Here is a 20,761-nt window from a genome sequence, read left to right as displayed (position 1 = left end):
TGGACCCCAGCTGACATGAAAACCCCGATTAACGGTTGTGTCCTGATTGGAGGAAAGCATTGAAGGGGAAAACTTGACCTGGAATTATCAGAGTGTATTTTTCAAATGGGCCTGCTGTCAGGTCATGTGAGGAAAGACATTTTTTTTTTCTTCTGACCTCTGCTTGGTCTCCTTGAGTTTCAGGCATATTTTTGCATATCAGCGGGATCCCTTCCCGTGGGCGGGCCCGTTATTAGGTTTGAGAGCCGCTTGTTGGAAATTGCCGTTATTTCATTTTGTTTACGGCGTCACCGGGCAGAGCCGCGAGGCCGTACCTTTTGCAATCAAAACAAAAGCGGGATTTTAAGGCGGATTATACGTGGCTTTGCATGGGATGAAGTTATGACTGTAATCAAAACCCCTGACGGAGGGGCCGGCCAAGCTTTAAATGTCAAAAGAGTTTTTCAATTTGATTTCTAGCCCACCCTTTCATGGATGTTTTTCTTTTTTTTTCTTTTGGAGCGCCCCCATTGACTTTGTACAGGATTTATCATTGGAGCTCAAACGTCTCGCGAAATTCCTCGCCGCATTTCTCGCGACATTTTTTGCCATTCGCACTCGGAGCCAGCTGCGGTCAGGCAGGGCTTGTTTGACTCGAAATAACTGCTGACTACTCAAATGGCAGCGCTTCAAGTATGTGGCAGAACTATTTAAGAAAGCACGCCCGGCCAACTCGCGTTTCTTAAGGCGAAATTGCTAATTCGTCGCCGTAAATGCTCCCTGCGTCTGCGCTAGCACCTTTCTTATCCACAGCGCTGTTTTTCTTGCCGCCCCCCTTCTGATTGCTTGTGCACTCTCTTTAGAGGATCAGAGAAAAAAAAAAATCATGTGTTGGCCTTTTCCCTTTCCTCTCCCTCTAAGAGCAGCATGGTGCACTGGAATAAAGCCAGCGGGGAAAAGTAGCCTGCACTCAAGACGAGCAAGTGTAGCAAATTGTTAAGTTGAATGACGTGGTCGCAGACTGAGTTGTTGGCTAATCTCATCGGCCGCTGTTTTAAAGGGGAAGTTAACCCGAACATTTTCTTGATGATAATACGTTCTACGTGTCCCCACTAGCCGGAACGCAGCATTCGGAGTCATGTAAACATTTGCGGAATAGGATTTACCAAGCAAAGTTCACCCGTTTTTGTCGGTTTCAGGGGGCGGCCATTTCTGGAAACGACATCACAGATACTCAGACCTAATGTGATGACCAATCACAGCTTAACCTTCTTAGAGTTTGGTCATGTGACTAGCCGTAGTTGGTCATTATTTGAGCCCCGAGCAACTGTGATGTCATTTGCAGGCGAATGCAAGTGGCAAAATTGCAGCGGCCTGAGATTGTCAAGAATAGGGAGATTTTGTGCTTAATTTATATTTCACAAACCAGGGCTGCACAATAAATCGAATTTTAATCGGATCACTATATTGGCTGCCACGATTAATTAAGCTGACCCTTGGCGATATTAACAATTAAAAGTCAAGCTTGTTTTTTTTTTTTTAATGTCAAATCAAGTATTTTGTTATCCTACCACCAGGGGGAAATGTTTCCTGCATGTTTGCATGACAAAAGCTTTTCTCACCCGCATATATTATTTAGCTGTGTGAAATGGCATTGAGTTTCTCATCTGATTCCTACAATATACACAGTGCTATCTGTCAATTGAGACCCAGTTTGAAAAATACGTTTGGCAAAAAGTTGGAATAAATTTGGTTTGAAATGACTGAAAATGACATTTTGACTGCTAATTGATTAAAATGTCTTTAAAAGTAAATAATGTGCTTGGTTCTTTTTCATGGTTGCACTCAGTAAATAAGTTAGCTGTGTTGCCCTGTGTGCCAATTTTTTGTCATTCTTGTGTATTTGTTTTATTTATTTTAGTTTAGTGTTATTATTTGTAAATATCAAACCTTGAAGCCTTGTTTATATACTGCTTGTTTAAAAAAAGGGTCACTAAATAGACTTGTTTGACCAAACATGAAGAATAATCGTGATTTGCGATATTGACCAAAATAATTGTGATTATTATTTTGGCCATAATTGTGCAGCCCTACCACAAACTCATTTAATCAGAGTGTAGTTATACTAGTGAGGCTCACTAGAACATATTATTGTTAAGAAAAGTTTTGGACTGCCTTCCCTTTGAACTCATTCAATCCCAAATATGTAATTTTACGTATTTTAAGAGTCCACAGATATTTAATCCCAGATACTTAATTATGTTTGGGTTTTTTTCCTTCATTTTTTTCAAGTGTTTTAGGTATGTCTAAAATGGCTGTTTCTAAATGAGTTAAGTGCATAATTGGACCGTTTAAGTTTCTGTGTCATGATTGGTTTTCATAATCACATTTTCTCGTTGACAGGCGAAACCTGTTTATGGAGGGTGGTTGCTCCTTGCACCGGAGGGAACCAATTTTGACAATCCGTTGCACAGATCTCGGGTAAGTGGCAAATGAAGTCAATAAAAGTGTCCAAATGATTGGATGTTTCTGAGAAACTGTCTCAACACATGAACTCATTACTGTTGTCGCAATTGAAAATTGATGGGCTCAAAAAACATTATATGACGATTTCAGGCTACATCCAAAATCACCGCGAAAATGTTTCTTAATGTTCTGAAGTAAACCTGAATTGTTATTTTGCATCTAAGAGTCTATATTTTGGCTTTATTTGTGACTTTACACAATTTATTTCTCAGCCTTTGCAATTACGGTACTTAATTCAAATGCAGTACATTTTTACCCGAATGTTTTTGACTAAATGTGTTACTATGTTTTCTCATACCAACTGATTACTATTCTTTGCTTGAACAGTATCACTTGATTAATATTTAAAAAAAAAAACATATGTCATGTATAATTCATTCTAATATCGTATCAGATGGATATCCGTATTGGACCACACTCGTATTGGAAGTTAAAACAAAATATGTTCAGCGATATTTCTTCATTATGTTGATGACTTAGAATTTAGAGTCATGTTAGCCTTGTCGCTAATGACAACCCAGTTAGACTTATTTCAGCCACTGTATTTTTCAAGTAAATACATTTTTATGGCTTGTACATTTTGGCACGTCTCAGCATTGTTTGGGAGTCATATTTTCAATTTGCTGTAAGTCTTCATTTCGGTATCTATTTTTAGACACTGGGAAAAACTGGACTGACTTCCTGTGGGAATTTTTTTTTTTTTTTTTGAATGGAGGTTCACAAGCAGTAATGAGCCCAATATTGACTTGATTCCTTGAACCCTGCTCCCTTGGCACGGGGTAACGTGAGCCTCTCTCCGTTGCGCCGCCTTCCTTATCAAGCCCCAGATAAAACCGTGGCGGCGCATCCCAAAAAGTGGAGCTGGGAGAATGTGGGGGAGGTGATGGAAAAGTCCCAGTTCTCACAGCCGCTCTGATGGCTTCCATATGGAGTTTTTTTTTTTGGGTGGGGGGGGGGTCAAGTCGAGTCACCCCCCTGCTGCCTACACTGACAACACTGATATGTTTGACCTTGTCTGATTGTCCGTGCTCAAACGAGCAGCTTAAACTATCTGCAGCCATCTTTGTTTGAAAACAAAAGCTATTTTGGATCAAGAAATGTTTCCTAGAAAGACTACAATGTGACAAAAAATTTGTATCCACAAGGGTCAGGCAGACCCACCAGAAGTTTTCCAAAGTACCTTCCAAAGACCTGCTCAATATTTCATGGATTAGGGTGGAATCGGAGCCCAGCAAAAGTAATTTTACACAGTCGGAAGGAGACAAAGTGGTAGGGTAAAGATAAGCGCAGGGGGGCGAGAAAATTGATCACGGCGATAATGAGGAATTGGACGAACAAAAATTGTCACCATTTATAGAGGGCAGGAACTCTATGTTGTTTCCCAAAACCAGAGTGTTATGCTTCACTTGTAAAAATGAAATTGTTAAAATGTTCAAAATGATTTCGTTTATTTTGCGCGGATAAAAGATTAGCATTCTGAAAGCTTTGACGCTAGAGTTGCCCCTGGCGCAAAGCATTTTTTGATTTCAGAGGGTGTCAAAACTCAATGCACATGTATGTTAAGGAGTGACTTTAACACAACTTAGCAACATATTGCTTCATGTTCCGTTTGTTTTGCTCTTGATTTGAAAGGAGCAATATACTTGTCACTGCGTTATCAAGCAGTTAGATTTGAAACCTGCATAAATCCTGTTTAAAATCTCACATACCATATTTGTAAACCGCTGATGCCCCACTTCAAAACGTGATGTGGTCACTGCGAAATAGTTTTCCAAGAATTCTCTTGCCTACACATGGTAAATGTTTACCAAAGGTTGGCTAGTATATTTACTCTTTGCATGTGTGTGTACACTAGGGTGCATCGATTTTTTTTTTTTTTTTCTCTTTTCTAAACTTGGAATGTGTTTGCAAGACGACATGGTGGAATAGCGGTGAGCACATTGCCCCACATTTCTGAGACCATGGATTCGAATGCTCACTGTCTTGGGTTGCCCTTCTGCTTGACTGTGAGTGACTACTCCCAGTATTCCTGACATGTATAAATGTTCAGCAAGTATTTCTTTTTTTTTCTTTTTCTGTGGCTCACATTCCTCCACTATGTCCGAAAACGACCTTGACTTTTATGTTTGGGAAAGAAAATCAAGTCGTCGAGAGCCAAATGTGGCTAGAAGGGCGGAGAAGTGACTATTAGACTTTGTCGGCCAAAAAAACATTCACACTTTGTCTGGCGGCAAGGGATGAGCACGTGGATTTTTATTTATTTTTTGCAGCATTTCCACTGAAGGGTCGCCATGACCTCATTGGTGATTTTTCTGCAAACGTCATTCAAAATTCTTTTACTTTTTTTTTTTTTTTTAATGCAATGAGGTCATTCTTGTTGTTAAATGGTTGAAAACCGCTGTAAATGTTTCTGTATGATTTTTGGCTGCTGCATTAAGAGCTAACCTGAGTTCAAATGTTACTCAAGCTGATGTTCTTGTTTTTCGTGCAGAAATGGCAAAGGAGGTTTTTCATCCTATACGAGCATGGCTTACTCCGTTACGCTCTGGATGAAATGGTGAGTAAAATCAGCTTTTTATTTACTTGGATATACGTTGAATGGTCAGGGATTATTGTATTTATTTATTTAACCAATTTTAATATGTAGAATGGGCAGGGATTTTATTTTATTTTGTTACCAATTTTAATAATTTCAATCAAAAAATTGTTGTCATAAATAAATATGGTCAAAACAGGGCCAACCCAACTTTTTAAGTCAAATCAATGACCCACAAACCAACCCATTTAAAAAAAAATAACAAATCCAATTTATTTTATGTTTTTGTAGAAAGCCGCCCATTTTTGGGGTTGTTTTGGGCTTGTTCTGGGCTTCTCTTTCGACTCCATTTTGGGGTTTGAATATATGTTACACAGTTAAAAAAAAAAATCAAATTTTGGCCTTAATTGGACTGATCCATAACGTAGGTTAATTTGACTCAACTTTCTTAGTTGTTTTGTACGAAACCAAACCAAACACTGGGCACTTTAACACAAAACAATCTAAGGTTTAGTCGAGCTAATTCAAGCAGCCAGTTGGTCCACGTTTCAAATTATTTATCCAGGGTCAAGTGTGCAACAAAATGAGTGCTCCATTTTGACCCAATTGTTCAGTTGTTCACTCTAAAATATCAACAACAAATTCAGAAACAAGAACAACAGAAATCTTTTTTTTGAAACCCAATTTGGGTTACATTTAAGTCAAATTGGGTTCTTTTTGACTCTTAGAGTCTTGACTTTTAGAGTGTTTGTAGGATGCACTGTGAAAGTTTCCTTAGATTTTTTTTCGACCTCCGAATGTATCGGTTACTCCTTTGGCGTTTCTTGTCGTGAAAGCCTGCACCGAATCAGACAATAGAAAGGAAGTGACCGTGGCCCCCGAGACTCTTCAAAAGTCCGTTTGAAACTGAAGTACCCTGGACAATTCACAAAATACATTAGAAGCTGGTTATCTTGAACATTTGAAACGTCGTGATGCCATGAGGAATGAAATTGCGCCACACACGGTGTTGATGCAGCGAGTCATGTGCCGAGCTCGGTCTGTTTGCTTTGCGGCCTGTTCAAATATTGTGCAAGATCCTCATGATTCCTTTTGGGCTCCGAAAGGGAAAACTGGAATAACCGCCCCGCCGCCAGGGAGATGGATGTCGTTTTACAGTGCCGGGAGTTACGTATCGAATAGCCGCTGTTTTTTAAAAGTCACCTGTTCGTGTTTGGTTCTCGTTGCACTGTGTCATGTGATCGAGCCGTGACTGACCCAGAAGCTTTTCAAAGCTCGGGGATGGACACTGTATTATGGTGAAGCATCAGCACATCCTTTATTTGTCCCTTTCGTTCTGCACGGCGCATGTTCTGGCAGAAGAGATGCAGCGTGTTTATATAATACGGATGGAACGGATTTGAGTTGAAACCTTGAGGGGAAATTGCATTTTCCCCACAGATTGACTCCCGTCCGCGCTGAGTGGTTTTTGTGTTCATCGTGCGGCCGAATACAGGGTAGATTTTTCTTCAGCCAGGCGAAACATCATAAGAAGCATTGTGAGAAATACTGCATGGGGTCTTCGCAACACCGGCGGCCACGGAACCGAGAGGCCTTGTTGACGGGATGGGAACACCGGAAGCAAGATTGGGAGCGAAGAAAAAGCTCACTCTTGTCCTCTGTTCATTTCCAGCTGGATGTCAATCAGCCGCTTTTAATCTCCTTACTGAACGTCGGATCAAAAAGGACGGAGGTTAGCGAGGGTCTGGAGTTGGGCATATCGAGTGACACTTAATATAGAGCCGCGCAGTCATCGTTTGTGCTTCATTTGATGGCTCTTTGTCCACCTCCCCGACTGTAGCTCTGCTTTCACAGATGACTACTGTATGGGTCCGTTAGTCTGTGTGGCATCAAAAAGTTTGTTTTATCAAACAGTGTGTGTAATAGAATAGAAAATATTCATAGGCCAAAGCGAGATTTTTTAGTCTGAATTAAGCAGCAAAATAATGATGAATTGGACACAAAAATGTCCTTAGGTGCGATTGGGTGCATGAATGGTTGTTTGTCTCTGTCTGCTCTGCAATTGGCTGGCAACCAGTTCAGGGTGCCCCCTGCCTACTTCCCGAAGTCAGCTTGGATAGGCACCAGCAGGCCTGCGACCCTTGTTAGAATAAGCGGCTACAGAAAATGGATTGATGGATATCCACTGAAAATGACATCACGGTTGCAAGAGCTTAGATAGCAAAACCAATTAAGGCTCATCTTGTGAGATTCATATGACCAAGATCAGAATACAGGTTAGCCTTGATTGGTTGAGCCCTGAGCAACTGTGATGGCCCTTTTCAGTCTACAGCTAGTGGTCGGATTTTTCCGCTTAATTCATGTTCCCCTAATGACATTGTATTGTAACGGAATGCTGTGTTTTAACTTGTGGGGTTGCATAGAACTTATTATTGTAAAGACGACTTTTGGGTTGAGTTCTGTTGACTCTAGTGAGAATAAAGTCAGACACTTAAAATGGTATTTTGTGTGTGACGTCAGGTCCGATTTAAAGCCCGCTGTCTCTTGCCAGCGTCCCGTTGCTCAAGCCCACATCAGACGTCCCATCCAAGGGAATGTTCGGCTTGTAGATGAGGTGGTACCCCCTCTGTTTTCCTCCCAGCCCACTTTTACAGCTTTGGCTTTTGACTTCTTTTTTTTTTAACCAATGCCAGATGGGCTTGCGGTCCCAACCTGCAGGATGTGGCCTGGCCGAAGGGGGAAGAGAACCGTTTTTGCTATCACAATTCTTGTCTTTGAGTTTCCCACCTGTGGTGAACACCCAGCGTGGCACACAGCCATGATTTATATTTGCGCAAGAAAAATAAAAGAATGCAACGCATTCTGTTCCTGGATGGAGGTAAGGAGAGCATAAGTAGCTGCAGAAAATACAGTAATGGGTCACTCCAACTTGTATGTGGCTGTGAAAATGTCAAGCGTGAAATGTAATTTGTTGTTTTAGTACACATATGGTAATAAAATACATTCACTTAGAGTGAAAAACCGAGAACAATTCAAGTCTCTTGTACTAGACTATAAAAGCTGGTTTCCCTGAGCAACTGGCACAGTTATATCAGGGGGACTTGGTTGCCAAGGGCAACATGTTTTGTCATGTATTCTAGCAACAAATGCCCAAGGCATGTACTTCATAACAAAGGATAGTTCCCACTTGTTTTCAGTTCTTTGGCAATTGACAGAAAACAGCAGCCATGCACTTTTTTTTAACCTTTAATAATGATTGCATGCACGAAGGGCTAATTATTCAAGAGCAACTCCAGTGTGTCTCATCAAGGACTACTGCGAAAGGTGGAGGCATGAATTGTCTCACGCTGTGGACCTGTCCCCCAAAACCAAGCAATGATTAGATGAGAAATGCATGGAATTTGTGCAAAGAATTGATCTGGATGTCACTACTTTACACACGACCTAAACTCACATTTTGTTTAGAATAATAAAAAAAAGAAATACATAGTGCAACATGAATCAAGCAAGCATGTATTAAATATGACACCTATTCAACTACTAGAAAGACAAACGCATATGACAAGAATTCATGTCCTTATAACTTCATTAATTGTGCCACGGGATTCATTCTTTCAAGTCGCTCATTCAATCAAAAGTGTTTTTTTTTTTTGTTTTTTTTGGGCGGGGGGGGCACCTATTTACATTGATTGGAAAGAAATGCATTAGCATTTAGGTTCAAATATTCAAATCGACTAAATGTCCTGCTTGAAAATGTCAGTTTAACTCATTCACTGCCTGCCTGGTTAAAATGACGTCTATAGCCGTTAATGGCAATGAATGAGTTAATGTCAAGTGGCAATCATGTCAAGGGCGCTTGGTCCTAGCATAGTCTGCGTCAGGAACAGGTGGCGTCGACAATGTTCCCAAACTTCAGTCTTTAACGCGTTTGGTTTAGTGCTACTGACTTTGAACGGAGGTCTCAGAAAAATCGCTCACCGCCGATAGACACATAACCGGAATATTACTGAGTATAAATACAAACAACCAAATAGGATACAGATGTTACAATGCTAAAAAATGAGATTGGCAACAAATGAATCAAGTTAATGATAATGTCGGGCTTTCATAGTCAGATCTTTTTAATAGAGAATATACTGTAGCATGTTAACCACTGCTTTTCACCACTAAGTAGTAACACACCACAGAAAGAAATACTGTATGTACTGTGCCAGTGGTTCGCAACCTTTTTTCAATTATGTACCCTCGTCTTGTTTTATTTCGGTATAGTAAACAATTAAACCATTCAAACCCTTCAAGATAACAGGAAAACTCGATGCACAAAGCAGTTATGTGGTGCTGAGGACTTGTCAGGTGGTTGTTGAGAACCCTCCAGTTCTGCTTCAGTCACACGCGGATGAGTGTTAAAAATCAACACCCACGCTCTAATAGCTCCTGTACATTGCTCATGCAAGGCGTAGCTGTCACTGAACGTGCGTTTGTCCAGTCGACGCATATATTCGTTTCATATATATGAATTAGACATTGAAATATTTAATTCACATTAATTTTGTTGGCTATAAAAAATGGAATTTTTCAAACAGACTTAATCAAAAGTGACTGTTTGGTGTGTCTACCACATCTCTCATTATTCTCCACAGGAACATGATGTTCTCATGACGTTTGTAGCCCTTGAAGTCCCTCTCGTTTCATGACTGCTCAATTAATTTCCTGTGTTTACTGGAATTCAAAAATGTAGACCTCTGCCCTCTTGCACTGTCCCAAGACTGGAGTATTGAGAAACTTCCTTTTCTCATTTTGTGCATTCTTTGTTAATTTGAGACACAGCATTGTGCTTTCTCGACGAATCTTGCAGACACAAGCATAACAAGTGTTTACATTCGGAGTTGTACGACCTGTGGTATGCTTCAACGTTGTATAGACCCGCTGTACCCCGAGGAGTTTAAAATTGTGGGCTTATTTGATGGGCTTTTGTCTTTTGTTTGACGTGGTGCGTGAGTCTTCTTTAACCCTTGCCATCCCTTCCTTAAGAATTCAGTAGAAACTGATCTGTTGGAATGTAAACAACCATGGATTACAGTTGGGTCAGTGTTCGCATAGCACAAGGCCGCAAAACCATGTTTGTATGGAAAGATATTGATGATACATTAGTTCATTTTATTTATCTGGTTCCCACGATTGCCACAGTCGCCAAAGCACTTTCAGCTGATTCATTGAACGAGACGGTGAAACATAAATGCAGAGTGGGAACAGTTGCAAACCTGACCAAGCTGGCCAAATTTGGCCAAACTTTTACTCCAGCTCCTGACATCACTCACTAGTTTACACCTCTTGTTACTACACTATGCCAATCTTTACTTGGCTGTCACTGAAGGAGTTAAAAATTATGACTCGCGTCAGGGTTCTGGTACTCCATTTTGACTCATGTGACTCCTGCTGTCACTCGACTGGAGTTGATACATGACTTAAGTCTGACACAAGTTGTCATGTGACTTGTCAAGAGTGAGTCAAGTCATCATGTGACTCGAGTTTGAGTCAAGTCGTCAATTGACTCGAGTTTGAGTCAAGTCGTCAATTGACTCGAGTTTGAGTCAAGTCGTCAATTGACTCAAGTTTGAGTCAAGTCGTCAATTGACTCGAGTGAGTCAAGTCGTCAATTGACTCGAGTTTGAGTCAAGTCGTCAATTGACTCGAGTGAGTCAAGTCGTCAATTGACTCGTTTGAGTCAAGTCGTCATGTGACTCGAGTTTGAGTTGCGTCAAGTCGTCATGTGACTCAAGTTTGACTCAAATCAAGTCGTCTTGTGACTCGGCTCAAGTCCCCGTGTGACTCGAGTCTGACTTGGGTCAAGTCGTCCTGTGACTCGAGTCAGTACAGCCCTTTATTGATGACCCGGGAATAATTTAAGTTTTAATAGGGAACATTTATTTAACACGTGTAAATTGAGATGCACACTTACTCACTAAATTATTATAAGTCAAGGTAACACTGCGGTCATCAGTGAAGTTTTAGAATTTAGGTCCATCATAAACAAACAGTGAACCTTTTGTTTTACTTGTTTTATTTACTTAATTGATTCTTTGGATCTTCAGTAGTAGACTTTTCCAGATTGTTTGCGCTTCTCTTCATTTTTTCCCCTTTCCCAAGCCATTCATCATGCAGCCCCACAAGGCTTTGGCCAAAGCCAGTAACCGCGAAGCTAGCTGACATGGCAGTCACCTTTTGCTTATCCCATTACTCCTTCTAGTTCACTTTCCCATCGTTGTCTGCTCACTCTCCCTCTCTCCCTGCCAGCCACTTGTACGTCTGTCTTTCACTGCATTTTGCTCTGGCCAATAAATCATTGGTACCGAAGAAAGCAGCCAGCCGCGTTGTGCAACTTCTCCCTCTCTCTTTCTCTACAGCCTCCCTCTCCCTGCTTTGCTTAGTTTTGTTTCAAAACTGGACCAGGATGCTGACAAAAGGTTTTATTGAAAGTGTCGGGGTGAAAGGTTAGCCAGCACTGAGAAAGGAACTTGTAAAACAGTGGGGTAAGCGAGTAGGTGTGTTTATATGAAGGTGGGGTGGCAAAAGGGACATCAAGAGGTATAAAAAAGTGCAGCAAGTGAGAATTTGTGTACACTGTTAGGAATTATTGATGTCTTACTTTCCTAGAAAGACTTCAGCTTTCTTTCAGCCATAAACGTGAAGCCAAGTTATGCAATTTTAGGATTACTGTTCCAACACTAGTGATTATGCACTTCTATGTTTTCATCATTATAATAGCTCCCCTGATGGTAACCATACCAGCTATGTGACCGCCCATGATGAAAACAAGCTAGATACGCCTGCATTTGACAGTACCGTTTGTCCCTTTTGATTGCTTATGTCATTTCCCTAAGAAGTCCGGGCTGGATGAAGTCCAGTTGTAACCCAGCCCGATACTGCTGTCTTAGAATGGACTGCAGGCGCAGCAGCTGTAACAAAATGTCTTTTCAAGTTGCGACAGGTGTATTGGATGACCTTCAACCCTTCACCTCAGTCAATCCAGCCATCTGTTCAGCCCAGGCCCACGATCCATGATATTATCAGAAAAAAAGCCCATCTGATGTTTTGATCCTGTTTTTGGAACTTAAACAGGCTTTAGAAAGAGTATAGATTATAAGAGATTCAGAAATGATGATCCTTGGCCTACTTTTAAAGGGTGACAGAGCAATGTGGCATGTGGTAGTGGGTGGTAGTGTTAGTTGCTATGGAGGGGTGAGTCGGATGGTGGTTCTGGAGTTGTCTTCAGATTGGGAATATTTACTGCTCCATAGTGAGTCGCAATACCTTGAGAAAATACTGGAAACAGCGTACAAGAAAACCAGTCCAGATATGTTCTGTTTGCATAGACTGACCAGAGAAATTGAGAACTAAATCATCCTGAAGTGTCTTTGGGATTGTAAATGGCAATGAATTTTACAATGCCCAACAATATTTAGGCAAGTTTTCCTCTTAGGCTGATAAAAATGTACTCTGGACAGAGACCACTTCTTGGTATTTGGCTGAAAGCGTGTCATCATCTGCATACTAAAATCAACATTTTGAAATAAGCACATGATCGCCTGTAAGTTTGTTGTTGCGCTACCACTGTAGCCTACAAGCATCCCCTCATCAAATTATTGTCTGCCACATGAATGCATGACTACGCAATTCCCTCCATTCTGGATTGCTTAGATGTTTCTAAGAAAGGATGACTAAAATAAAGACGGTATTGTTGTATTAATGAAAGCCGTACTCCACAAGAGAAATGTTATCAGTCTGGGAAAGCTCACACCCACTTGGGACTAATTCCGCTAAGACACGGTGAGTGTGAACAACAGGCCACATGACAAGTTCAGCGGCGCACCTGCTTAGGGCTTTTTCCCAGGCAATCTGTCACCATCTAAAATGATTTCTCACAGCCTTCCTCTCACAATTGATGACATACGTATCATTCGTAGACGTTACATAAACCCCGTGACCAAAACTTGGATGTGTGTGTTAAGCCCACACACAGCTAGCTATACATCTATGCTATTTTTGCAACTAAATTGGAAATAGTCATGCTGGACTTTTTCTTCATCCTCCAACACTTCGCTCCTCTTCCTCCTCCTCTGCATCCCCATCTCTGACGATGCTGGCCTCCGAACAGGCCGCGTGAAACCTCCCACGCTCCTCTCGCTATTTGCAATATGAGGACTAACATTCTGGCCGCCTACATTCCCTTAAGTACCTGCTTGGAAAATGTGTGACATTAGTTTGCAGATATGCATTTTATGTAACCTAACCATTGATACAAGTTCTTCAGTTTGCGAGTGATGTATGGCACCTGTTTGGTAGATATGGTCAATCTGATTCTGAATAGAAAACAAATGTTTCCACATCCAGTATAAGGCAGTGGATATATGTTTGAGGATGTCAAAATACTGCTGTCAAAGTAAATAAAGAATGTGCTGTAGATAGTATTCAATGTCACGGGATGACGTCATCTTATGTGGAAAGCTAGCGTACAGCATTTCAGTTTTTGCTCGCCATTGTGTTTGCATTGAATGTTATTTTAGTTGATCTATTTTGTCTGTATAGAAAATTTATTAGGAAGATTTAGATCAATACAGGCTCAAGTCAAAATATGTATGTACTGCTGGTGTAGGGTTGCATTATATTGTACTTTTTGGTTTTATTGGTTGCTATGTACGTTGATGTAAAACATGTGTGAAAATGATATTAGAGGTGAAGAATCTCATGTTGTTATGTGACCGAGATAGAAACAGGCTAAAAATAAGCATTAGCATGTTGTCAAACAGCAACAATTGTTGATCACCTATTTTCATACACTTTGACTACGATTTTAATTTTGGGCAGCTGGGAAAGGAAAACAAGAGACATTAGGGACATACTTGGGGCAATTTCAATTTTAAAAGTGGTTATTTTTGTTATTTACTCAAAATAAAACTGATCATTAGTCAGAGCGGTTCAAATATATCATGTTCACATGATGGCAAAATGTATTATTTGAAGACGTACTTCAACAAAGTGGTCAGAATCTCAGGTTGTTCTGAGACTAAAGTCAGGTCCCTAAGACACATGAGCTTATCACTTATTTTCATACACTGCAACTTTTGAACTCAGAAACAAAAAATACAGACCTCACTACAGAGGTGTCCGGGAGACATCCTAACCATATGCCTGAACCACTTCAACTGGCTCCTTTCAAAGCGGAGGAGCTGCGACTCAAAATTGAGTACCTCCCAGATGACTGAGCTTCTCACCCTATCTCTAAGGGAGAGCCCCGACATCCTATGGAAGAAACTCATTTCAGCCACTTGTATTCAGGATCTCGTTCTTTCGGTCACGACCCACAACTCGTGACCATACGTGAGGGCGGGAATGTAGATCGACCGGTAAATCAAGAGCTTTCGGCTCAGCTCTTTATATAGCCTTCGCATTACAGCAAACGCTGCACTGGTCCGCCTGTCAATTTCCCGCTCCATCTAACCCTTCACTTGCGAACAATACCCCAAGATACTTCAACTCCTCCACTTGGGGCAGGACCATTTTCTTGACCCGGAGATCGCATTCCACTTTTTGGAGGACCATGTTCTCAGTTTTTGAGGTGTTGATTTTCATCCCGGCCGCTTCACACTCAGCTATGGACAGCTCCAGTGAGAGTTGAAGGTCACCATCAAGGTCTGAAGAAGCCACAGCACCACTGCAAATAGCAGAGAAGCCATGCGGAGACCTCAAAACCGGACCCTCTCAATACTTCGGCTGCACCTAGAAATTTTGTGCATAAAAGTAATGAACAGAATCGGTGACAAATGGCAGCCTTGGTAAAGTCCAACCCTCACCGGAAACAAATTTGACTTACTGCCGAAAATGCGTACCAAACTCTGACAGTCGCGTAGGGATTACGTCGTAATGCATTTTTTAAATCTTCCAGTAATATTTACTGTCATCAGAATGCTAAAAACACACTTTGGTGTCCACTGTCTGTTACAAATCTATTTGATTTATCCTTGCAATCCATGTTTTTTTCCCTAGTCGCTCGGCTTCTTTTCAAATCCTTGTTTGCCCTACTTTTGCACCCATGTATCACCGAGAAGCGGTTAGTGGAAAAAAATGAATGACTAAATGAAAGTAACGTTATAAAAACATGCGCTCTCCTTAGCTTTTCCTTAGCTAGCAAACCTTTGTTCGCCCCACAATTTGGTCACTCAGACCGATTGTCGCGGGTCGCTGACATCATGCGAATGCTATCGATATCAAAGATCCATTTTTACTCTGCTGGAAGTGACTGAGTTTACCACAGCTTCAAATTGCTTAATGCATCTTTTTGGAGACATGACTGCTGGAGGCTTGGCCGAGCAACTTTTAGAGGTGACTCCATCCGTCTGGCACCCGAGGACATTCACCCCCCCTTGCCTGTGGGTTCACTTGTATCCAAAAACGTGTTTACCTCTATTGTCCCAGGTTGCTAAGGAAAGTTTTATTGCAAGTTTTCTGTTATCGGTAATGAGCAGGATGTTGGAGCCATGAAGAGACCCGACCGCTTGCCATATTTGTGAGTCAGGATGATGCGGTGCCAGCTCATCGTTCCTTCCCACTTGAAGTCTTGAAGTACAAAAGACGAGTGACTGCGGGTGCCGGGTGCTGACCTTGGAACCCGTTTGAGGATTCCTGTTGTTACACGTCTTGAAAAAGTAACAGAGAGTGAAGGCTGGCAAACAATTGACACCTAATACCAGACAGATGTTTTCAATCATTTTACAGGTGTTTGTAACTAAATAATTGAGGCAGTGAGCAATATTTTTTGCAGGAGCATGGGGCTGATTTAGACTGTCATGAAAAAGATGCAATGACTCAATCATAGGTCACATTCCATTTTCTTCCGGCGTGCTATTCCTTTTAATCAAATGGGATTATCCGCATGTGTTTTTCAGTACAACATGGCTCTGTCAAATTCAAATGTGCTTCCCAAACCAAAAACTAAACAAAATGTTCCAAGTTGATATCGGTAGTTTAGTTTTTCTGCGTCACGAGACCCTTGCTTCGTGACTCACTAGCCAGTATTTGACACTAATCTTTGAGATGAGTGCAAGTCCATGTCAAGCCTCAAGTCTTGGACCCACAAGTCCAAGTCTTTAGGTTTCAAGTCCAGTTAAGTCCTTGACTATGAGTCCACTGAGAATACCTAGAATTATGTTTCATATTTTATGGAATTGTCTTAAAAATATATATTTTTTGTCTTTCATGTTACAATTGAAACGTAAACCGGACTTTAACATTGTTACTGATACTGACAATGGGCAGTAAACGTTCTTCCAAGTGTTTTTTTCCCCCTTCTTTTGTTACTTGGAGCAGTACTTTTTCCATCAAAATGAGTAACACTATAAAACATTACTCATATCTCAGTCAATATTTTGGCTGCTCTATCCAGCCTTTGATGGCACATTAAATATCCGTAATGTTCACGAGTCCCAAAAGAAGAGTCTGAGTCAAGTCAGATGGATGAGTCTAAGTGGAATCGTGAGTATCAAAAAATAGCAATTAAGTCCCTCACGAGTCTGAGTCTCCATTTCTGGTTTGACTCCTCATAACAGATATGTGTGTTGTGTTCCTAATGTCCATGCACTGGTCTGAAAATCTGTTGTCTGTCCATTATTTCCTTCTGTGTGGGCGAAGGGGAGGAGTGCTTCTCTGGACTGTGGTGGTTGACAATCCCACATTGTGTGAACTGGTGCTGCTTCACAAAGGGCTCCATTGTGGTGGGACATGCCCGAGAGAGAGGGGACAGGGTCTGGGATAGGTGACAAGAGGTGTGGGTTCAAAGGGGCCTGGTCTAGGGGCTACTGTAGCCCTGGCTGGACCGAAATAGGGTATGTATGTGTGTGTGTTGGAGGTCAGCTGACCCATGGCCAGTATTGGGAGGGTCCACACGTGTGAGTGGAGTCTCGTGCTGCTTTCCTCTTAAAAATATGAACTAGACCGCCATACAGCCAGCTTATTAATGCAGCAGGTTTATTGTTCAAATGGACTGTAATCGGGTTGTGATTTCTTTGTGATGTGAATTAAAACCTCGGGACTTAACACACTTTTTGGACCGTTCCCCAAATCAGGTTTTTTTTTTTTTTTTATAGTGTGTTGACCCCAAGTCAAGGACAAGATTTAGTTGAGCAGCATACTCTCGATTTTGTTCGAACAAACAGATGGTCCAAGAAGTCGTAAGCGGTTCTTAAATGAGGTTACGAATACTAAGGATAGACTGGTATTTGGCATTTTGACAAATATCGGCTTCTGATGATTTTCCTGCTAACCCTGGGAACATTTGGTACCTTACATTTTTGTTCGAAAACAAAGAAGTGGAATTTTTATATCTCTTATTTTTGAAATTTTGAGAGAACTTCATTTACTGTAGAAAACTAAAATGAACTACTTATTTAAGTTTTTATTGAGCTTATTAAAGAGACAATATATAAGATTTAGACCATTTTTTAATTAAAAATGAACAAATCATTGTAAATTGTTATAATTTCGAAAAACTTTCAAATAAATGTGTTCTTAACGACCAACAGTATGCTTAAAATATAATTGTAGGTCTCTTCGCCATGTCTATTATAGCTGCGGACAGCAGGAGAACAAATTGATTGGAACATGACTTCTTGCCGAATTTTGTGATCATGTAGTTACTCCTTTGTGCAACGTTTTAAAATGTTATATAGATGCGCATTGTCATTAGTGATGGAATTTTCCGGCAAATGAGACAGAAATAATACGTATGTGACGATTTGCCTTCTTGACTTGCTGAATAAAGTACACTGCATGATACCACTATGGATGTAGTTCCAAAGTTGTTTAAATCATAATCTGTTTTAACCCCCCCCCCCCCCCCCCCCCCCATCCAAAAATACTTTACGCTGGTTAATTAGGTACTTGGTTGAACATTTATTTCCCAGCGGCCTTAATCTGCCTCCTCACCAATTTATCTTCTTTAAATCTCTCCCCTCTCGTCAAGTCTGAGAGTGACAGGTCTCTCAGGTCAAGCTGACGCCAGTCTCCCCTTTGCGATCTGAAGCAGGTCCACCAGGCCCTCGCCCAGCTGTCCCGGGGACTGTTTGTCAGTCTACCTGTCAAGCACGGCTGTCGTTCCGACCTCTCACCCTGTGGAGGGCCCTCTGTTGATTTTTAATCCGCGGGCACAAGCCGTCGCCCCCGTTGAATGAGCAAGTGACTACCGCTGTGCCACTCCTGGAGTGGGCACGCCATACAGCCTTCATTCTCTTTAAATGAGAAGTCAAGTAAACAAATTAAAGGCTCTATTGTGTCCGACTAGTCTAAAACGGTATTTAGACACTATTTTATTTGCGGAATATGAATTAACCAGCAAAATCCACCTTTTTTTTTTAATCCATTTCCTTACTGGCGACTGACCAATGCATAGTTTGAGAACTCAAAAACTCAAACTCAAAAAGTAGGTAGTATTATTGTAAAGGACATTTTTGACTTGAATTCTCCTTTAAACCCCACACAGACCAAGTTATGCACAGCGAAAACAAAACAAAACCCAATTGACTCCCTCCTGAAATAGATTTTATTGCTTATATTAATTATTTCAACCACATGTTCCAAACTCAAGGCCCAGGGGTCTACTAAAGATAATCATAACTATCTACTACATGTTTTCTTGCTGGTATCGGTACCAAAAAGGCCAAATATAATGCACTTTTCACACGTTTTTTTTCAAACGCATCCCTTCTGATTTCAAAACTATTTATTCATCAGTAGGTCATTTATATCAGTGGTTCTCATGCCTATAAAAGACCTCTAAATAAGTGCAAATGAAGGGGCTGTGGAAAATGGATGGCTGGGTGTGTGTCTTAATTATTAAAAGTTGGAATACGCTCTTGATTGGGAAAAAAAATCGGCATTAAAAAATATTCAATTAGATTTGAAGATTACTGCAAAAGCCCTGTTAACATTTCACATGCTAACCACGGGTGTATATGTTATTACACGCTGATGCACTTCTACATAGTATCAGGAGTACAAGATCGCTATGATGACAGGGAAGCCATAGCTGCAATTTGGCCCCTGACAAAAATGAGTTTGACCAAAAACCAGGATCCCAAAACACTTAACGTAATTTCAAGCTAGACCCTTAAACTCGTTAAAAATAAATGGCTTACAGATCATTTGGTTTCCGCAAAGCCCAAACATACACAACCCAGGCTGTTATGCATTTCTTTAATTTCTATATTTTTATTTTTTTCCCAATTGGTGTCATGTTTTCGCGTCTGTACAGAAAGTCATCACCGGGTGAGTCTTTGATGATTTGGAGAGTTTGCGGATGAGAAACAGCGGATATTTGGGGGATTGCTGCACTTATGCGACTCCATCCGCATTTTGAGCCAGTCTACAGTATAACGTGAATGGGGTCAGCTTTTAAAGTGACATTTCACAGGGACGGCAAGTCAACCGCCCTCAGGGTGGGATTACCATCAAGTATCGAGCTCTCTATCCACATCAGAGGCCATCCGCAGGATTTAATTGCGCTGGTACTGTCATGGCATGGTAATGCTGCACAAATAGGTTCTTCCTGAACGTGATTTATTGGGTCAGCGGCCAAGTTGAGTGTGATGCCTTTTAATCTTGCCTCGCTCTTATACGCCGATGCACAGAGGGCTGTAATTTATCATTTGTGGCTGGTACTTATAGACACTAAGACACCACAGCGGTTGCGTGCTGTAATCTTTCCCGTATGTGTCGTGCCGTGACGGCAGAACCCGAACGTTGTTCAAAGAAGGCCTCTTCCGCGCCGCATTACTCCTTTTGCTTTATTCGACTATAAAACAAAATAATAAAAGAATAACACCAAAGCTTCCTTTATTCTATTCCCCAAGTCAATAGTTTGATGTTGTCCGGTCAATCTGAGGTCATGAAAAAAAAAAAAAAAATCATATTTGTACATTTTGGAGGCGACTGGCTTGTAAATTCTCTCACAGGCCCAGACTGTTGATGTCTGTTGCGCAAACTCTGGCACCATGTTGACTTTTGGGCGGATTATGGGAAGAAAAATCATGCCAGCGCGTCTGTCCAATTTGAGTCGCACTTCCTCCATGTCCTTCTGTCGTCTCTTCCAGCCCAGCACTCTTCCCCAGGGTACCATCAATATGAACCAGTGCACCGATGTCGTGGACGGCGAGTCCAGGACGGGGCAGAAGAACTCCTTGTGCATCATCACCCCTGAAAAGGAGCATTTCATTCGGGCTGAGTGTAAAGAAATTATTAACGGGTAAGTGGCTTTGTGGTTGGCAACCTGATGTAATGTTCGAAAGAAGTGGGTCAGGTGAGCAGTGGAGCTTGGGCCAAGTTTGAGACATGTGACTCGCTTTTAAAGCTATTCTGCCCTCTGCTGGCTTCTTTGGAGACAAACACCTTGTTGTTTGCTATCGGTAATGCAGAGATCACGTTTGTCAATCCCCAGGATGCATATTGTTATATTTACAGGACCAAAACATTTGCTCTTTTACTTCTTTCCAGATGGCAGGAAGCTCTGTCCGTTTACCCCAGAACCAACAAACAGAATCAGAAAAAGAAGCGCAAGGTCGATCCACCCACTCAACAGGTATTGATGGATTAAATGACAACTGCTAACATGTCCCGAGCACATTTTTTTTTTTTTTGCCACTGAGTCTATCACTTATTTTTTTTAGGATCCAC

General features: G+C 41.3%; 1 protein-coding gene across 4 annotated transcripts in view; it reads left to right on the top strand.

The window, feature by feature from the left end:
* mpripa (myosin phosphatase Rho interacting protein a) overlaps window positions 1-20,761 on the top strand; it is a 52,058-nt gene that overhangs the window by 4,044 nt on the left and 27,253 nt on the right. For all 4 annotated transcript variants that reach the window (XM_088438443.1, XM_088438444.1, XM_088438442.1 and 1 more), the window contains exons 2-5: window positions 2,383-2,460; window positions 4,997-5,062; window positions 20,182-20,333; window positions 20,582-20,666. In XM_088438443.1, the coding sequence (XP_088294569.1) occupies window positions 2,383-2,460; window positions 4,997-5,062; window positions 20,182-20,333; window positions 20,582-20,666 (381 nt within the window). The remainder of the gene's footprint in view (window positions 1-2,382; window positions 2,461-4,996; window positions 5,063-20,181; window positions 20,334-20,581; window positions 20,667-20,761) is intronic.

The sequence above is a fragment of the Hippichthys cyanospilos genome, chromosome 17 (assembly GCF_059441005.1).
Source record: "Hippichthys cyanospilos isolate Australia breed blue-spotted pipefish chromosome 17, RoL_Hcya_1.0, whole genome shotgun sequence".
Taxonomy (NCBI): Eukaryota; Metazoa; Chordata; class Actinopteri; order Syngnathiformes; family Syngnathidae; genus Hippichthys; species Hippichthys cyanospilos.
The sequence above is the reverse complement of the archived record's forward strand: the minus strand, read 5'-3'. Positions and strand labels throughout refer to the sequence as shown.